This window comes from Melanaphis sacchari, unplaced genomic scaffold (assembly GCF_002803265.2).
Source record: "Melanaphis sacchari strain LSU unplaced genomic scaffold, SCAv2.0 Contig20_pilon_pilon, whole genome shotgun sequence".
NCBI lineage: Eukaryota > Metazoa > Arthropoda > Insecta > Hemiptera > Aphididae > Melanaphis > Melanaphis sacchari.
The window spans coordinates 6093752-6116281 of NW_020271042.1; the positions used below are offsets into that span (position 1 = coordinate 6093752).

At 27.4% G+C, this 22530-nt stretch overlaps 1 protein-coding gene across 2 annotated transcripts; it reads right to left on the reverse strand.

Annotated features, from left to right (window-relative positions):
- Positions 1 to 5737: 5737 nt before the first annotated feature.
- LOC112593699 lies at positions 5738 to 16869 on the reverse strand. 2 transcript variants are annotated; one of them, XM_025338214.1, is made up of 3 exons: positions 15411 to 16869; positions 13680 to 13838; positions 5738 to 8274 (listed from the first exon to the last, which is right to left on the reverse strand). In XM_025338214.1, exons 1-3 carry the CDS (start codon positions 15874 to 15876, stop codon positions 6245 to 6247), a joined length of 2655 nt encoding a protein of 884 aa, XP_025193999.1. In that variant the 5' UTR covers positions 15877 to 16869; the 3' UTR covers positions 5738 to 6244. The 2 variants fall into 2 exon arrangements, with proteins under 2 accessions (XP_025193999.1, XP_025193998.1); XM_025338213.1 differs by having other exon boundaries at positions 13680 to 13841; positions 15411 to 16867.
- Between the last annotated feature and the right edge of the window lie 5661 nt (positions 16870 to 22530).

Sequence of the window (22530 nt, forward strand, 5' to 3'; positions counted from 1 at the left end):
CCAAGTTGAAAAAATATATAATATATACAGTCGGGCCGAAGGGAAGAGAGCTAAATTTCTCCCACCAGCCGCGCGCGCGGCACGCGCTTAGCTGCAGCAGCTCTGTGGCCGGTCCACGGCGACATTCACGCGCATCAACGACCGCCTCTCCTCAATTGCATATCGTAGTAATAATCTCATTGAATAACCTCCTCGATATTTCATTTTAATATTTTACGTACCCATAAAATTATAGGCCCGCGGCAAATTGCTGCTGGCTCTTACAGTTATCCACGTATAAGCGTTAAGTAATAATATAATTAATAAATAATACCTAGGTATTAATGGTATATCTCATAAGTTTAGATCATATAAGCACACACACTCACACATCTATACATACATACATAAATACATATATATATCTAAATTATAAATATGTATTTTTGTTTAATAAATATTTGTTACCGTTTAAAATTTAATTATGCATATTATAGTATAATATATATTATAAATATATTATATAGGTATAGGTACTATAGTTGCAATCGACATCGTATGTAATTTTGCTGACTGCTGCAATATTATTTATATAATACAAGCTACTATAAGTAGATAACTTGTAAGTTGTAGGAGGTGGTTTTAAATAATTTGACTATTAATTATTATACAATCATTTTTTTCAGATAGGTAGTCAATATGTTATGTATAAAACTTGGCCCCGATTTAGATTCTAAATGGAACAATAAATTGATTGGTTTTACAATGATGTTTATTTTAACTTTTTTTTTATTTCTGCAATTACATTTTGCAATAATAAAAATGCTTTAATGTTCAGTGCCTGGCTGTTTTGATTTAGTTGGCACTTTTGGGAGAGGGTGTAGTAAAATTATCTTTAGTTAAAAACAAAATGAGTTACTTAATTTTCATGTTAACTTTTATATACACAATAATATAATTTAGAAAATATTTAACTATTAAGCTATTAGTGATAGACGATTGAAATATTGAACGTTTTTTTTTTAGCTTTTTTTCAAAACAGGTTGATAACATTTTGTTTAAAACTTGAAAATTTAATTTGAGGTTTTTAAAATGTATCAAAAATACAGTCACAAATTTTTTTTCGTAAACATTTAAAGTTGATATTTTAAAAAAATCCGTCAAATTGACGAAAATTTAAAAATTACTTTTAATACCAACTGACTATTAATGTTAAAGTGGAGAATTATCGATTATGTTCTAGCAGTATATTTTCTTTTATAGTTAGTTAACTTTAGTAAACAAAGTCCTGTAAAACATGCGAGGTTCTGAGCTTTGTTGTATGTGTAGTTTCTATCAATAAAATACAAGTGAACAGTGAAAAATCCTTATTGCGTTGTTTTATTGTTAGCCATGTATTTATCTATGGAAGAAATTATAAAAGTTTAGGCTTTATTGTTAAAAATCCATAAAATGCTTAGCGGAGTCATTCATTCATTATTTTTTCGACAACCTGTAACCGTTTCGCCACTATGTGCCGCCCGATTTACGACAATTTTTGGTCAAATTTTTCTTGCGTAGCCACCCGTAAATCTGTGAGTGCGAATATATTACATAACATAGTGATATACCATACTTTTATCATCATGTTAAGGTATTTTTGCGAAACGAGTCAACAACGATCTTCCAAATCACTTCAGAATTTTAACTCGAAGAAAAACATCGAAAAATGAAGGACTACTCACCGTACATACTATATATTATCAGCAGTCACTATGTAAGAGAGAGGGGGTAGGTCGATACTGTACCTTTTTGTGGTCTTCCCTATAAGTAATGTCCTTTTTATGCCAAAGTATAGTTTAGAACCATAGTAAAACTTTATGAAAATGACATGAAATGATATAGCATTGAATAGGCAGCTGAATAGACATCCTGACCAGTTAGTAAAAAAAGTCTTTTTCATGGCTACCTAAACAACAGGCTAGATGCTTCGAGAGAGGATGTTACTCATACATTCTTTGTAAGAATAGCAACGATTTCATACACTTCTACAGACTATGATGCTAATATGGAATTTATTTAATTTATGTATATAACGTACGTATTTATTATATTTCTCAGATATCTATTCGTAAATTTCATTTACCACATTAGTTATCTAAAAAACTATCAGACTTGGTTTTGAGAAATTAAGAGTTAACTAGAATTATAAAGTCACTTAATACAATCTTGATGATTATCGAAAGTATTCCCATTATCATGTCCGTTATAATTCTTATTTAAGTGTTGTCATCGGAACTATAAAATTCAATCCAAGAAAGCTCTTGCATACAACTTGTGTTTATTTTGTAAACTTATCTGTTAAAACTAACCATTAGCAGATCTTACAGACAGTGTGAATCTTATGGAGTGCCAAGTTCTGAGATTTTGGTAAATGCAAATTTATTTTCAAACTATTTTGAATCTGTCTACTCTTCTTTGTTTAACAATTCGATTAATCTCAATTTATCCTTTATACTCCCTTCTAACACATATTTTTGTTGATGTAAATAATGGATCTTTTTTTCTACATAGTATTTTCTTTAATTTTATCTGATAAGCAACATAATGTTTGACCCAAGTTTACAGTCGCTCTTAATTTTTATACATTTATAAATTGGAGCTTTTCTCTTAGTTTTTTTTTAGTTTTTTTAAATTTACGATAACTTGACACGGTTTTTTCAAATAAAATGCACAACTTAATATAATGGTAACATCCAGAATATAAAATTTACTACCTATTTATGAAGTACAAGATAAAAATATAAATGAAATATATGTCAATTAAACGACAAATATTTATTTATTAATAATTAGGTATATTGTAATATTTGTTGGCATACTTTACTCAATCATTTGTAAATCGTATAATTTATTGTATTATAAAATATATTTCGTTTTCTAAAATTGTATTAAAATATTATTACTTGTTAATATAATTTCTCAATAACCTTACTAAAAAATAAAAACCTTTTTTTTATTAAATAACCCATTCGTTGTTATGTATACGTATTTGGAAGGTTAAGATGTTCTTATCTTCAAACATTACAGTTCTTAATGTAATATTAGTAATCATAATAATTATTTAAATATACGACAATCTAATGAATTTATTTTGAGAGGTCAAATGTCTGGTTGTTAAAAAACTTTACAGGGGTCAAATGTCCACGATTCGTATAATAGAATACTAAGAATACTAAGAACACATACATACTCTATAAAAATTAAAATAGCGAATATTTGATTGGTTGTTTTTATTGTTAAATATAGTAGGTATATTGCAATATTATTTTAAAGACCAAACACTTAATGTTGTTTACAAAATCTGAATTGATCACTGTTGTTGCAAGTGGGCACTGATGATCAGACATTCCACTGATATTATAATAAATGAACGGTCTCCATAAGAATAATCATATGATTATTTATTGTATTTATTGTATGTAGCTATACTGTAAGTACCAACTTATAATATGCTGTAGTGTAGATTGTAGTGACTGTATAACAATAGTCTCTAGTTAATTTAATTTTACTGTTTTGTAGTATGTGAGCGTAATGAAGGGAACTGAGAAGACAAATCCTTGTAGAATCGTCATTTAATATTGTTCACGTAGTATATAGTTTTTAATTAATTTATCCAACATAAATAATTTAATAATAAGAAAAATTATAATATTATGTTATTATTCGTATAAACGAAAGGGTGATGTTGATATACTCTGAGTCGCAAATATTGTAACTAACTTAGATATGTCTGTAGTTCTGTACTCTATAACCACTGACCAGTCACACATGTAACCTATAAGTTAAAATGTAACCTCAGCGGAATCCATAATTGCAAACTATATTACCTTACAACGACTGAACAACCCATAAAATCAATAAAAATATTTATGAACTTGTTGTTGAAAATTAAATTGAGTTAGGTTATAAGGTCAATTAATTCAAGTATTTTCATATTTTATTATATATTATTTAAAATAAGTTAACACAAACTAATCATTTATACACATTTATTTCAACAACAACATTATATTTTCTTAAAATAAAAAATAATTATAATAAAATTCACAAACAATACAATTTTAAATTAATTCCACTTTAGGCCTAAATTTTCAATATTAACGACGGTCTAGTATTTCGTACTATAATTTAACATAATTATAATAAACAGCCTACCACTTAAGTTGATTTAAAACAACAAAATATTTTATTTTATGTACATTTTTAATACATATTTTATAGTATTTTTAAGTTTAACATCGCTTTGGCACCAATCATAATAGTACAATGTACAATACATAATATAGGTATATAATATATATTACATTTAAATAAAAATAAATAAATTTGCATTATATAATTTTAAAATTGTGTATGGTTTTAATGAAATTTCAATATTCTATAGATTATGAGATGAAAATTCGGTACATGAGTGGGTGATCGAATTAATTAAAGATCTAAAAATTGTAAACATTTCCTAGTTATTGGCGTATAAACAAACTTTTTATTTAATAATAATCAAATGTTTTAACAGTTTTACTATAGTATTAAATAAAAAAAACTTAATGATCTTCACAATACTCTTGAAACTCATTTTATCATGATTACATTTTTTAGGCAAATATATGCATAACTAAATATATACCTATATATATTAATTTATTGTAAAATCGTTAACTATAACATGGAAGTATTCGATCGCAATTATTATTCAAATGTATTATGGCTTTATAATTGGCTTGAAATTACGATGTAGTTTTGATAAAATTTTTGTGTTTTTTTATTATATATATATTTTTAAGTAATAAATAAGGGTTAAAAGCAAACAAATTATCATAGAATTTTTATTGTTATATTTTTGGAGTCCAAAAAATCTTATTTTTTAAAACAAAATTATAAATATTTCATATTTTTATCTTAAAAATAACATAACCGTATAGAATTATAGACTACTATGTCAAGCATAATTTAATATTTAATAAGTACCACATATTTATATACTTTTATAAATATATTTTTTCTATAATTTGTGGATATTTGTCAGCCCAAAAAATTTGAAATGTAAACTTAGTGGTTTAAACAATAAATACATTTATTTTTATTATTTTGATTACTATTTACAATATTGAATCATAACAAACCAAATAGCTTAATAAACGATTTTTAATGATTCTCTAACGTTAAGCATTTTTATTATAAATAATTCAAAAATTATTTTTCTATTTTTGATGCGAATTTGGCTATTATTTATGTCTTCGATATGATTAATATTATCGTTTTTTCTAGTGGTATAGTCGTATTATAAATACAATTTCACAACCCTTAATTTTCGTCACAGTCTGTTATTGAATTACTTTATATTAATTATATTTTATACATTATTATAATTTGAAACTTATTAACTATAAAAAAAAAAAAAAAAAATAAGTAGGTAAATAAATATTGTTAAAGACCTGTGGCCTGTGATTGTATAGAGTTATATTAATATACTTATTGTTAAATTAAGTTCTTTGATATTATATTATTTATATTTTTGTTCACGTTAATATATTTCAACACAAATTAAAACAGATAAAATTTCCTTTTCTATTCATTTAAATTGCAAGCATGAAAATCACCCTTCCTTTAATGTATTATTATTCATACTGTTTTCTTGCTTTAAGGAGTAATTTTTTTTTCATGTATATTATTTGATGTATATTTTTTAATACTTTATGTAATAAAAATAAAATATATATTGAATTTATTTTATTTTTTTTTAAACCATTTTACTTAATTCGATAAATGCTGACAATAAGCGTACGTATATAATATATATTTTATTATTAGAACTTAATAATACAGTTTTTATTCATAACAATATAACAATTGGGCACCTACATGTTATTTCACTGAAATGATAGTGTTTTTACAATGGATTTAAATCTAGATATTGATAATTTGATATTATCATTGCGTTATCGTCTGCATATTAAAGGAAGACTTGTACAGTAGGTCGGTACTAATATAATTTATGATCACATAATCACATAATACTCATAAATTATACCAGAATTTAATTTTTTGTTTTATGGTAAAATTTATCGCCTCTCGCCTCTTATCAACATATGCATCGAAAACAATTTACAAATATATCTATGTTATAGTAAAACTTATTTAAGAGCCATCAAACATCGTAGATATATTATATATAATATATATTAGGTACTATTTAAGCGTTATACACCACAACTAATGACACCATTCAGACATTCATACCATAAAAAAGCATTGGATTTTTGGAAGTCTGCGAGACCGATGACTGTAAATTATGGTCGACATATTCTTGTTGTTGTTGCTGCTGTTGCATCTGCAGCCTTCCGCTTGATGAAACTCCTCTGGTGGGAGATGTCTGTTTGAATTGTGTCGCCGAATGCTCGTCAGACGGCTGAAATGCGTGTGGCGGTAACTGCGGTTGTGGTAACTGCTGCTGCTGAATGTTGGGCGACGGAGGCGGTGGTAACTGGTAATACCGAGTGGTTGATATCGCAGCCGTCTGAGTGCCGCGGGCAATAACAAATTGTTGGCCATGGTGTATTCTGGCATGACCATGTTGAACGATGTACTCATTAGGCGGGTGTCGGATTTGAACCTGTGGTTGCGGTGGGTGACCGATGACGTTGGCGGTAGCGGTGGACGCAGCCGCGGCTGCTGTGGTCAATAGGTGCACCTGAACCGGTCCGACCGTCTGGTATGGTACGCGGATGGTCTGCTGTTGTTGGCCATGAGTCACTCTGATGATGGACCGTTGTGATGCGGCCGGGTACGGTGGAGGGGCCCGTGGGTCACCCTGGATCCGAGCGCGAACAGCCGTCACTGCGGTTGCCGAATACCTGGGCACAAAGTCAGGTTGGACGTCGAGTGGCGGCGCCTGAAGAGCTGGGTCACCATAATAAGACCGAGGACGTTGCGGCGGCTGCGGGTTATTTTTTATGGTAATCTGCGCTGAGAATCCGGACCGGATGCCATGTACTTCCGGACGCCGGTTGAACCCGTAATCATCGTTCTCGTCATCTTCGTCCTCTGTCGCGGTTGTGGTGGCAGTGGCTGGCATATACCGCTTGCGGATCTTCTCCAGGCGGCCCGAGTCCTGTTGCACGAACGCCACAAGCTCTTCCTGTCTGTGTGTGCTGGGAGCTTGAGTGCCAGCCACCACGTCCGGTTGCGGACAATGTGATGGTTGCGATGCGCTTCCTGCTACTGATCCACCGGTGGCCGGATGCATGTTGCCTGTGACACATGCAGTCGCTAACGTAGACAGGAAGGGTTTGGCACCGGTTGCAGACCGAACAGCCGCTCTACTGCTGATAGCCGAGTGACCCTCACACAGGTCCAGCCCGTCAGCTTTGCCAGTAGGATCATTGTCAGCCGTCGATTGAACGGTTGATGGTGGCGATTGATCATATCGGCCGCCTCCACTACTACCACTACTCAATAATTCTGTGAGTTTTTTGTACGCCGGAGTAGCGACGGCCGCTGACGGCGTCACCGAATCACACTGCACCAATACAGTGTAAGCGGTCCCCTGATCTTGCATGGTACCCGATACCTTTTTGGTCGGGTCATCGGCGTCGTCGTCGCTATCACACGTCAGCCGTCGGATTTTCTCGATTAAAGATATCTCTTTGGAATCACCACCGTTCTTTTTTTTTACGATGTTCCGCCTTAAAGTACTTCGTTCGATAGTTCGCCTAATGAGGCTATTCGACGTTTCATCGTCATCGTCGTCGCTGTGCGGTTCGCTCTTGAATCCTCCGCCACTCAAGCCACCGTTCATCGACCGACTATCAAACGCTCTGAGCGACTCTTCCGTGATGAGATACTTGTTCAACAATCTTGCATCGTCCGTCTCCTTTATTCGGGTTGGTGGGCACACAAACTTTGTTGACGGAAATAACTGTCGAACTGCCGAGTTTGGGTTTCGGTTGTTGTACAGCACAGTATTGTTACCACATTTAATCATTACATACCCCTCATCCGGGGTAACAGCAGTGGTATCGGTAACGACTTTTGCATCTTCGGTTTTGCACGCACCGTCAACACTAGGAACGTCCATTGGCCTAGTTTCTTGCACAATTTGTCTCTCGGTAACTGTGGTCATGGTTATTGTTTCTACGATGCACCGTGGTTGCTGGCCTGTACTTGAATTTGTATCACAGACAGTGTTTGTTTTTGATAGCTGAAGGGCAGATGAGTTTGTCGGTGGCTGTTGTTGCTGCTGCTTCTGTTCGTCTTCTGCAAATATCATAAAAAATTGAGTTAAAATTGTAAAACATTACATATATACATAAGGTTATCGTTATATGTTGTGTTCAATATCAGACAAATCTACATACATCACCCCGGTCCCATCTGTTTATAATTTATTAAAAATTTTCTTTACCAATATTTATAATGTATAATTTGTATGATTTGTATGCTCATCATTCGATGACTTTTGCGTTTACTTAAAAACATTTTTTTTATATTAGATTAAACTTCAAGTACAATAAATTTATTTTGAAATATATTACATTATTATTTTGAAAATGCCATTAATACAGGAGTAATGAATTTTATTACTAAAATCTTTTTATTCAATTTTTCAATGACATTTCAGTGACATCTCACATTAATAGTAATAGTAAAAATAAATATTTAACTCATTTAAATGTTTTTCTTTAATATACTATATTATACAATTCTTATACACTAATACAATTTTTAGAATTATTTTTTATATCATAGTCAATTTAAATTATTTTATTATTTGTTTTATTTCACATTTCATACAGACGTATAGTACCTATATTATTTTTTCAAAAATAAATTGATTTTAATACTATACTAACGTATAGGTACCTACTAAATTATAATATATATTATATATTGCAAACATCAATATTAGTAGAATATTGACTATTTTTGATGTTGTTAAACAAAAATTAAATCTTTTTTTCTCATTTAAATGTTTTCATTAATCATTATTGCAATAATAATTATTGTGTACAATACCTATACACTGGTATATTTTTTATTATTTTATTGTTAATTTTATGAATTATGTTTTATGTCTGGGAATCAAAAAAAAAAAAAAATTTAAGTGACGAAAAAGTGCAATGTTTTTAGTTTCCTTAGCAACGTATTTTTTTACCAGGTGAAAACTAACATAGTTACATGTTCCCAAATACACATTCAAACATTTCCATGTTGGATATTTACAAACACAAAATTATATTTCGTACTTTTCTTATGATAAACTATTACTTATAATACATATTGATAAAAATAAATAAACTCTAAGATTAATAATATGTTTTATAGCCTGCCAGCTACCATACATGGCTTGAAGTTATAACTACTTCTGAGAATAAATATAAAAATACTTTTAATTTAGTAAAAAATTATTACTTAAAGTATTATTAAATATACGTCATTTGATCACGATCATTTTTTCGAGCGTCAATTTGACACGATCATTCAGACGCACGACGTTTGAACTCTTACGAAATTTTGTCATTCATGTATAGGAAATTTAGTTTTTAAATAATTTTGTTATATTTGTTTTAACATTGAAAGCAATAATTATAAATTTAAAATATACATTATAAGTATATACTTTTCACAACTTAAATATCATTTATTTATTAAAAGTAAAATAAAATTAAAATATAGGTTAGGTTACATACAAAAACAATACTATACTTAAACTTTATCCAAATAATTATTGCAATTATCAATAAGCGAAAATCAGTGGTGGGCCATGATTTTTTTTATAAACAGAGCTAATGTGAGACCAAGAATTATAAAGTAGGACCACAAAAAATGAGATTTAAATAAAAAATTTTAAAATATGTATAAAAAATATTTAATTGAAAAAATTATGCAATAATATAATATTATAGAAGTAAATTAATCTAAATTATATACAGACTGTAAAGTTAACAAAATACAAATACCATTATTTTCTGCTTATAAAAAATAAGAATATTATTATGTCTAAGGTTAGGCCAGTGGTAGTGCTACTGTTAGAACTAATCATTTTAGTTAGGGCCATGGCCCTACCTGGCCCGTCCCTAACGCCGCCACTGCGAAAAATTGATGTGCGGTAAAATGCAGCATACCTCAAAATAACGAGCGACGAAATCACCATGACAAAACAATGGTATAGGTACCAATATATATTTATTAATGTGTGAAACATTTTTAGATTATTTAAGAGCGTAGGAAGGGGGTATATTGAAAAAGATTACGTACATTATTCTCAATCTCTTATATAGACTTACTTGTTCAAATCATTTATTTTTATTTTTAAATTGTATAATTAACAAAGGTCCATAATGATTTTTGTATTATTTTGTAAAACTGAAATTAAAGTATAATTTTTTTTAAATATTTTTCTTATTTGTATACAATTGTTATGTGTCGGTGATTTATAAAAATGATATAAACAACATATTTTGTAGAAAAAAAGGAAAAGTATTAACCTTTCTGCTATATTGATAAAGTTAAATGTATCTCGTAATTTAATGGATATGTTAAATTTGAATTTAATAAAATATAATTGTTTAAAAAAAACGATCTTTAGCGGAAACGGCCTGTTGGCATATTATCAGAAAAATGCATATAGTAAAAATAACTAAAATCGTTATTTTTTTTTTTAAACATTAAGTTTTGTCTAAATTTTAATTTCAAATTACTATAAAAAAATAAAGTTAATATATTTTTTAGATTTTTTGGATACAATATAAAATATTTATGTGGAACCTTGTAGTCAATTTTCAGACTTTTTTACTCGGTAAAAATATTTTAATTAATAATAAAATAAATTCGAAAATTTAATTTTTCTATAAATAGCTTTAAAAAAGTAAAAATAATTTTAATAATAGACTATAAAGAGAAAATTATAAGGATATAATATAAAGAATATATATCGTTTATGAGCAATACCAAAAAAACAATATTGTTTCTATCTAAAATTATTTTTTCATCAAATTACCATTTTTTCTCTCCGCTTATTTTGAAAGATGCAAATAATTTTTTATTTTAGTATCTCAACAGTATCAACAAGATCATATACATAAAAACATAAACCACCCTCAAAAGTGTTTTTAGACAAATTAAAAAAAAAAAATACACATACATAATTGTAAAATCATTAAATTTATCTCTTCACTCAGATTTTAATGAAAAAATTTGTTGTTTTTAGAATAATTGTTTGATGGTTAGTATACCAAATAGTTCAACTTCACTTAGAATTAAAATTTTGTATTTTATTCAGAATTGTTTTTTATTGTAACAATGATTTATCATTGAATTTAAGTTAAACACATTTATTTAAGATACATATTATCAATAACGAGGACTTTTGACTGATAATTATAACGAATTGATACAATGCTGAAAAACGATTAAATTATTTACTAAGTTTAGAATGTTAAGATATATTGGACTGGATAAGACTATTATATTAACTTAGATAACGAAGAGTATGTGTAAAATGATATGACAGATAATGACGAGTCAACTAATTACACCATTACACTGATTAAATAAAAAATCATTAATCTATTAATTAATCGAAGAACGGATTAATAATTATTTTTAATTTAATTGATTTGTTCGTTTGTTTGATTTATTATTCGTAAATATAATTTTATTATATTAGCTGGTATTTTATTTAAAATAATAATTGTAAAACACTATTTGATTAAAATATTATAAATAATCAATAAAATTATTAGCAATTTTGTATTATTCTATAAATTATTATTTATTAATCACTATGAATAAATCATAATTTATTTATAAATGGCACAAAACTAAAATATTATGTTACTACATAAACTTGCATGTATAATATTTTAATACATAAATAAATTAATACTATCACTTAGGTACTTAAAATATTTATAATTTCATCAAGACAGATCGTTGATATTTAGTATCTCATTTCAAATTTAACAAAAAATTATCAAAATGATGAAATAATTAATGAATTGAAAATTATTTTCAAAAACACTAAAAATCACTTATCGGAAATGCGTAATTAAAATTTGTCAACCAAGATAATATTATTATTTATTACAATACGGCCCTCAGAATAGTTAAGACTAAAAAATAATTAAAACATAGTATGAGCTACTACTGATTACTAGTTCTATTTAAAAAAAAAAAATATGTAAAATAAATTTTCGAGAAAAAAAAATTGAATTTTTACTCAAAAAATGAAAACCTTTACGCGCCTAAAGTCCACTTATATTCGATATCCGTGGGCTAATTTAATAATTTCCCTTATTACCCGACTATTATTGAAAACCTACAACGATTTCTAAAGGGTAGGATATACCCTCAATAAATAATGTACATCATACATATCGTCGTTGACACGAAAAAACCACCTATTTACCAAATTTACAATTTTGAAATTTTGGTATCTCTGGATTCAAAAAAAATTGGCCGTCATAATGATAAAATTTCTAATTTGCTACCTACTATAAAATTTCACCTATATGATTACAAATTCGGTCAAAATTACTAGGAGGTGTTGTCACAGAATAATTCTGTGGTATTGTACAGTATAGTGTCGTGTATGACATTTGGTACATTGGAAATTTTTTTCATGTTAATAATAATTATATTAATGATAATATCAATAAAAATGAATATTAAATTGAACTTTATCTAGTAATTAGAAATTTGTTATTCGATGAATGCTTATTGCTTATTTTAGGTATTTTAAACTTTTATATTGTAATAAATCAATATTTTGTTTTAAATCAAAAAAGGGATATTACAAATCACTATTACTTGTCACTTTTATATAACGCAATACTTTAAAAATATTGATAATTAAAATGCTTTAAGCAAACATTTTTGTTTTATGCAATAATTATATTTTCATTGTAATTTGTTCTTGAAATAAAGAAGAAGTCTCAGTTGATCATTAAAATATTCTAAGTTATTTTATTTTTATAAAATTATTCAAAACTCTTTCATCCTAAGTGACATTTATCGCCATTGGAAAACTTCCCATGTAATAATTAAAAACTTTCTATATAAAATTGAAAATCTCCTATGTAATTTTAGAAAAAAAATGTTAACTAACAAAACCTCTCATATAATAAAATATTACCAATTTATATAATAAATTCATAACTATTAAGTTTTTACTTTAATTTTTTTTCGAAATAATTTATTACATAGTTTTATAATTATAACATTTATTTACGTTTATCATTCATAATTTTTGATTTTTAAAACGTTTTTTATGTCTCCCGAAAAATCAGGTTTTAGTCATAGGAGGTTTTTTCGTGTCAGTAACGATACATTATTTTTATTGCACAGAGTTAATATTGAAATATTTTACCATAATTCATAATCACTTTTCACTTATGCGTATTAGAAACTAATTCTATAAATTTACTCACTCTTATTGTCTTATAAATTATATTATTTTTTTATAGTTGTATTTCAACTATTCTTATATATTTTCACATTTAAACATTTTTTTAGTAGTTTTTATATTGAATTTTTGTATAATGTGAATAATATTATATTTCTAATAAAAATTTTGAATAATAAGGTAATATAATAATTTACACAAAATCGGATTAATGTTTACTGTTCATAATATACAAAATAATAAAAATTATACTTACTACATGCCCGGGGTAAGGACGAAAATTCATGACGAACTTTTTGACTATTATCATCGAGGTAGGAAGTTGCGTTGACATTGGAATTATATGGCATAGCGACATGCGTATCGCTAGAATTGTCCATCACATCCGAACCATATCTTGTAGCTAAATCATCATCTGCTACAATATATTTCGATATTAATTATTTGTTTTATATGATTCAATTTTTAATGTTTTAAATCATTTAAACAATATAATTCATTAATTATTATAATGTCATTTATTCTGTTTTTAAACTAAGAAAGTAATAATTTATAGAGTTATAACCTATAATAATCATTATAGATAGGTATTTATTTAAAATAATATATTTTATAACTAAAAATTATAAAATAAAAAATTAGTTTTTGTTTAAAAATATTTCATTGATATTTAAAAAAATTCACACCAGATACAAATAATCGTTATTACTAATTTATGCATTATACGTATCATTTTCAATATTTTACTTAAACAGTTAAAAAATTTATTTTAATGTAAAACTTTTTATTATTTATTTATAATTATAAATCTATTTATATAATATAATATTATAATAATTTTATCACTCTAATTTGTGTTCAAAGTTGCAAACGTATTAATTATAGGGTTATGCAATGTCTATATTTGTAGGTATTTTTAAATCAAATAGATTTATAAATATTCTATATTTCTTCTTTATATAGTTATGATAGTAAATTTAAAGCGTGTTTATTGGTTTTTTTTTTTTTTTTATCAAATGCTTAGTACAATTATCGGCTACCACTGTGGTTAATTAATTAAAAACGGGAACATTTAAATTGAATGCGCTATTTAGTGAGTAAATATGTTAAAGATAATGTATAACCAATGTTAAATCTTCATAATCTAAAATATAAGTTCAAATTAAAAATATTTTATTAATTGTTTACCGTGGATATCTAAATTATTAATAGATAACTAACTTAATACCTATTTATGTTTTTATTTTAATGCTATTTAAAAACCATATTTGCACAGAAAATTTCTAATTCACATATCAAGTACAATTTTTGAATATACTATCAAATTTACTGATTTAAAAAAAAAAATTGTAAAAAAAAAAACATTTAAACATATTTAATAATTAATATTTAAGAAATGGAAGGTTTATGTTTAAAATAATCCAATACAAAAAGTCAATTGAGAATAACTAGAATAAAAAAAATCGATCAAAATGAATAAGAAAATAAGAAAATAAATTCTTTGCAGCTATAAATTATTATTATTAATAATAATTAAATTATTTATTTAGGGATAATTTGTAAAAACGATGTAGATGCAATTTAAAAAACTAAAATGAGGCATGAATTATTTTAATAAAATACATATTATTGTGAGTTTACTCGGGTTGGGATTTAATTTCATAAACAATATTTTAATTACAAATTTATTTTGAAATAAAAAAAAAAAATTGAAGTAATTGTCTTCAGAATTTAGATATTTTTCAATAGCCGAAGACAAAATATCTAAAAAATAATAAATTAACACTAATATTTTTATTATAATCTTTGTTTTAAATAAGGTCACAATATTAATAATTATAGTGATTCGAATTTTGTTGAATGTACAAGTATTTTAGTGCTTTATTAGATACATATTTAAAATCCGTGTTAAATTAATGTGTGACTTATAATTATAATGAAAAAAATTGTAGCCTCGGTTAATAACTATTGGTTACTGCATAGTTACCATATTTCAGATGGTCTAGAGACGGCGGCACATGCCTGGGACAGCCGTCCTTGTATCCATCAGGTGGACTGAGCGTGGCTGGCTGTTCTTCGTACGGGTCGAGCGGTGGCATGCCACGGCCATCGTCATCGTCAAGCCACGGCTGAAAACACGATTCGTCGCCACAGCTGCACGGCTGCTGTGACCAAAAATCAAAGTCCTCTTCGTCAAACTCGCAGTCATCGTCCCGGATGACAATTACGTAGTCCGACTCGAAGAACACGTTCAAGCTTTCGTTGAACTGCACGTGCCGTTTGTGCTTGCTGGACTTTGCTGCCTTGGAGCTGCCACTTGTCGCTGTGCGTTTCAGTGCCGATTTCTTAGGTCTCGGCTCGCCTGCACCGTTACATAGTTGCTGCTGCTGTTGCAGTTCGTCTGTGCCAGACGGTGGCCGCGGCGGCTCGTCTTTCTTCTTCTTCTGTTTCATGACTTAACGACGGTGGTCGTCAATCGGTCTTCAAATTCACATTATCCATGATGTCGAATCCGTCAAACCGATCAACAGTCACCGCAGTCTCTGTCGCCGTCGCCGTCGTCGTTTTTGTTGTCGCCACCGCTAGCACCTCCACCGACCTCGAAGCTGTTGTCGCCGTCACCGCCGCCGCCGCCGTTGTCGTCGTTTTCGATTTCGCTACCGTCCCGCCAATACCCAAACGCCTGGTCGATGACGATACACCGCGGAAAATCAGCGACTACAGTCACAGTCAAAGTGCAAGCATCGGATCGTCCGCACATTCAACGAGCAACGGCGGACTGAGGGATGCAACGACGATAAAATCAACCCAAAATATAGACACTCGTAATCCGCGACGGTGTTCTCGACGACAACGACGGCAACGTGATATAATGACGACGGTTAGTCAAAATATATATTTATGATAATACAATATAATTTCCGATGTGTGTGTGTGTGTGTGCGGGGCGCGTGTTTGCGTGCGTGTGTGTGAGTGTGTATGTGTGTGAGTATGTGTATGTGTGTGTGCAAGTTAGTATTTTTAGGTGTTTTTCGGGCACAGGATCGCGGCGAACATGAATGAGCGGCAGACTGCGCGTTTCGTCGGGAAACGACTCGGCGGCAAATCAGATGGCGTACAGGTCGATAATGCCGAGCACTCTAGTTACGGGCGCCGCAATTCCCCCTTCCTACCCCCGACGTGACTACTACCCAACCCTTATACGTGGGATCGCGCGCGCATGTAAGCAGAGCGTACGCAGGACACCAGCAATCCTCCGCGCCACCTGCCGATCATACTATGTACATTAGTATCGTATAATAACATTATGCGCGTGCGACACACCGATACGATGACGGCTGCTCCGCGACCCAATCGCCGTAAGCTCATGACAAAATATGACGTTATAAATCAACATCATAATATCATTATCATTATCATTAATATAATGCCACGATGATAACGTGATACGTTTGTTGTACTTACCGCGAGTTTCTTGATTATATAAGGTCTACGTAAAGAGACGCCAATAAAATCAAAACTTGACTACCTACATATTATTATTATTTATTATTATAGTGTTCGTGTTTGTATAAATTCTTGGCAATCCAAATCATTTGATTGGAAAGTTAAATCAACGTTTAGCATTGAATATAAATATGTATCCGACCACAGAAGTGAACCAGCATTATAGATATCGTATTCTTTCATTGCGATGCATTTCAGCTCTAGAACGTCACTTCAGGATTCAGCAAGGATTTTATTATCAGTCTAATATATTAAAATAAAACATATATTCTAATTATTGAGTTATTACTTATATGATATACGTAATTGCAAACTGTACAACAGGAGGTATATAGTGATGCCGTGTAAATTCCTATTTATCATCACTGATTAACGATTACTCGTATGACCGTATAATAATCGTAAGTATTTAAAGCAATGTATATGAAATAATATATATGCATACGATTTAATAATTTGTCACAAGCTTATAAGTTATGATAAATCCTCCAACTTTCCAAGTCTATAACAATATTACATGTCTTCAAATACCTTTTCTATTACACTATAACATAACAACTTTATCCGTGGATAGTCGTCGTTTTTTATATTTCTGAAAAAAAAAAACATTAAATTATTATTATAATATCTACACAGATTTTTAACAGTTCTTTGGATTGTTTCGACCATACATCAAAATATATTGGTCAAAAATTATACCCGATTGTATAATAATTATTTTATTTTCTCTAACCAATGGCCATCTTATAAAAACAAAAAATATTCGATTTTCATTTGCTGAAAACAAAATACATGTGTGAGTATATTTTTAAAATATTTTTTTATTACACATCTAAAGCATTATAAAACCAAAATTCCCAATTTCAATTTCATACTTTTATCGTTTTTAAAAGTTTACAACCAATCAGTAAAGGGTATTTTAATTTTATATATCTATGTACAGATAAAATGTATAAGTATGAGCCATGTTCTACAGTTTTCAAGTCAATAATTACGAGTAATTAATAATAATATATTCTTAAAAATTACCAAAATAGCTGGAATGTTTTAAAATATAATGACTAACCTGAATCATCTCAGACATTTTTATGAATCATCATTAAAGTATATTCTTTTATTGTTTATGGTTTATAAGAAAAATCAAATATATAATATATTTAAACTCTAAGGCTAATAAGTACGAATCAATATGATTTAATCTTGTTTTAAAATAGATAGAGTTATTGTTATTTTTAAAAAAAAATGATTTTAAAATAAAACAAACTATAGATCTTTTAGTACTTATAAGTTATAAGTATAATAAATATTGATAATTATTATTAATTTAGATTTAAAAAACATAATTACAAATCAAATCATTGAAAACGTGTATTTAACTATAATATTATGAAAATGTGTTATATTTTTTCTACCAACTATACAAACATAAAATAAATATAAATTTACCAAGAACGTGCTCTGAAGCGAACAAAAAATAAGAGGTTCAAGAAAAGGCACATTACATGAGTATATAAATATTTAATCATATTGATTAAATAAATTCATCCAAACAATATTTATGAGTCAAGTATACAAGCTTGATAAAATTTATATTATTGCGATAACAAAAAAATTATGTTCCTATTAATCGATCACAATAAAAAACATAATTTTTAAATATTAATAAAAAAGAAAGTAAATAATTTTAATATAAATACTGATTTAATATTTTTATTACTAAATATATATATATATATATAATGTATAGTATATAAATTATAATAATTCATTTTAGTAGCAATTATGGTACTACATTACTGTTATTAAATCTGTAATATGTTTTGAATAATTATATTTTAATATTCATGTAAATTTAAATTAATTAATAATATATAATAAATTAAAATGTATGCATATTATTATAACTAATATGTAACTAAAAAAGGTAATAATAAATAATGATATTTAATTTTAGGTGATATGAATATAAAATAAATATATGATGTCTAAATTTGAAAATCTAAAAAAAGCAAATTTTAAATCTTTATAAAATTAATAACACAAATAATCCCTATCTATATTGATAGGTTTTTATCTGATTATTCTATAATTTCAATTATTATTATCAACTATAAAAACTATTTACTTTAAATTATAATTTCATTACTGTATCAACTTTTAGGTTTTAATAAGTGTATTTTTTTATGATGAAAATATTTTGAAATTAATATACTGAAAATATAAGAAATATTCTAAAGTATGATTACTGAAAAAATAAACCTTTGAATAAATTATTTATTAATAATTTGTTTTCTAGATGTTTAACTCCAAGACCATACATTATACATTTTATACATTATCTTATTAATATGCATTAGGTCAAACCATAAAATATAAATGAATTATCAAATTATAAAAAATTATTACTATGTATTAGCTCGTAATTTTTTAAAAATATGAGTATAATTTCATGTACTTAATACTATTGTTATAAACACTAAAACAATGCGTCAAGAAAAGTACTGTCCTATAAAAAATAGTAGATATGTTTGTTCACCATAAATATACATGGCGTACTATTTTAATAAAAAAAAACTTGTTTCATTTTCCAATTTCCATAAACAATACATACATTATTATTTTTATTACTTATTAGTTACTATACTATAATAGAGTACTTTTAATAGTTATGGGAACACATTTTATAACAAGAAATCTTTTTTATTTTTCTCTAAATGTAATAATAGCTCAAATAATTATACGGTTCATTGTTAATTTGATTACTATAGTAAAATTATATTATAAAAACTATCAATTTTTAATAAGTGATTGGAGAAAGAATCTGGTTGAAGGTCAATAAATTAAGCTATGTACTTACTATACAATGTATACATAATTATTATACGTTATGAATCATTTAGTTAAAGATAAATTACAACATTTTTATTTAAATTTTAAGAGAATAAATGGATAATGAATAAATATAAAAGAATCAAATAAAATTTTATTAAATAACAATATATTATTATTTTAACGTATTATACAGAGAGTTTAAAATAGCAAAAGTAAATATATTGTAAGCTCTATTGGGTATTCCAACACTAAAAACTAATAAACTTTGATACACACTTAGAAAACTCCGTACTTTGTACCTTTACACTATACGTCAATACCTATTGTTCATAAACTTAGAAGAATTAACTAGAACAAACATAGTTACAAAAGTATCTAACTAAAATTCATAACATATAGACGACATCGCACACAATTAAAATACAACACGTAACAAATAACATACAAAAATTATCTAAAATAAGTCACAAATAACATGGCGGTAACACACTAAACAACAGCTAGTCAATAATCCTGATTTGAAAAACCGTAAGAATAAAATTAATAAATGCTGTAATTCATAAGCGCAAAATAGGACCTAAACGTAACACAAAAGTATAAAAATAAAAATCCTATAAGCGTAAAAAATAATACATTTTTTAAGTACCTAGTCTAATCTAGGCTTTTTTTTCTATGTACATGTTTCATGTTTTTATACCTAAAGATTACTTTAGAGTAGTGATTCGTAGTTGTTCGTCCATTTAATTGTATTTAAGTCAACTTTAACTTGATATTCTTTAAGTACTTCAATAAAATTATAAATTTAACTTGCAAATGACGGCAATATGGCTCTAAGTCATTGGTTACGAGCCCTCTGCTCGTTTAAAGGTGGCTCAGCCCACAGGAATAGTGGATATCAATAGATATCATATCTGTATCGTTTTAAATAAATTTTATTAAAATATAATCAAAAGATGCTGTTGCTTTTTTTTATTTTCAGAACTTTGAGAATAATAGATAGTAATTAATAAAATTCATCAGTTATTTTAATAGAAAGCAAAAAAGTCAATCCAAAAAAATACTATAACCAATGTAAAATTTAAGATTCAGTTTTTCAATTTTAAAACTCAATATTTTATTTTTTCCGTACACCAAGATTATCCAAGATAAAACTAGCAACATTTAATTTATGAATTTGAAAAAATACTCAAAACCTCACTATGAAGAGAGTGAAGACAATTCAAAATTCCAAATTACCATTTGAAATTAAAATTTTCTGATACACAATTTTTTATATAAAATGCCACATTGTTTCATAATAATCAGTTGTTTTGAATAGTAACAAACAATACACTACTTGAACGTATATTAATCTATGTAAGACATCATTAAATTGTATTAAGTTATTCAAAATAAGCGGTACAAACATTATATACATATGCACTATTACCAGAATAGTATCACTGATATTGAGTAAATATTTTAAATTACTGTTTGTCTTAAAAATTAAAAGTAATATCGCATTTGGACAATTCGTCTACATGGGAAAATATTTTGTTTCGATATATAGTTAAAGCTATTAATTTTTAATTGTTGGACGAATTCGATTAATGTAGTAGGTGCTATTAGAATTATTTTCCACCATTATCTATACCATCATACTATAGATTTTCTTATAATAGACATATCATCATGTGATGGATATTCTGTATTTTAACCATCGTTGTTCAAGACGAATAATTTAATTTAATTGCTCCGAAATACATTTAGTCGTTTTTCATTTAATATACTACTACAAACCATTTGCCACTAAATAAATCCCGATTTACTACAGTATTATGAATATGAAATAAATTTTCCGTCAAAATACTTGATATTTTAAAATTAGTTTGAATAATTATTGAAGTATATTGACTTTTGATATTTCTCTGTACAGTAAGTACATTGTTAAAATATAACACCGTTAGCCAATACTCGCTGTTGTCTTTATTTAAAATGGTTATACACAATTCACTGAACGCCTTTATTTGTTTAAGTTAGTATAAATGACCTTTTAACAATTAAATTTTAAATGCTTGTAATTTTGATTTTTTTGCGAATGCAGACTTAAGTGCACATGATTATAGCGTAAACACTAATACTAGAATAAATAGATACTTGAAAAACAATTCAATACATTTCATCCAAATTTTAAATTGAAACTTAAAGTGCAACGTGTACGATATTATATCAGGAAATAACATTTATTTTAGCGCTTTTATCTTACAAATAAGATACAAAAACACAAATCAGTATTTTGTGTTTAGGCTATCAAAAAAATTAACGATTAGCGCATTTTGGTGTATCACCGTTCAGAAATGGCAAACTTCTACTACCTAACTAACCTTAAAATAATTTTCATTTTTAATAATTAATACCTGATAGATAATGAATAGATGTGCTATTCTAATTTTAATAAGATTAGAACAAATTATAATTTCATTCTTATCCATTTTAATTGTAAACCATATAACCATGATTATATGCTTTATACCTACAAGTTGTATCATATTATGTCCAATTCAAGTAACTCTTTTTTTAAATTTATTTAATTAACTGCTTAATTATACTAAATGTTTTAAATGTTATGAATTAATAATAAATACAAATAAACATGATAAAATATTTTATTTATATTAGTTATTTCATATTTGGGTAGTATTCTAGAAAAATATCTTGAGATTAACGTGATTTAGACGTATTTTACCGATTTATAAATTGTGATGAAGAATTAATTTTATTATAATTAA

Bases quoted from the DNA above. Each gene is read 5' to 3' on its own strand.
- LOC112593699 (XM_025338213.1), bottom strand. From the start codon at position 15,876: ATGAAACAGAAGAAGAAGAAAGACGAGCCGCCGCGGCCACCGTCTGGC. The intron at 13,842-15,410 runs GTAACTATGCAG...AATATATTGTAG, and splicing joins TCTAGACCATCTGAAATATG to CAGATGATGATTTAGCTACA. The intron at 8,275-13,679 runs GTAAGTATAATT...TGATATTTGCAG, and splicing joins GTCCTTACCCCGGGCATGTA to AAGACGAACAGAAGCAGCAG.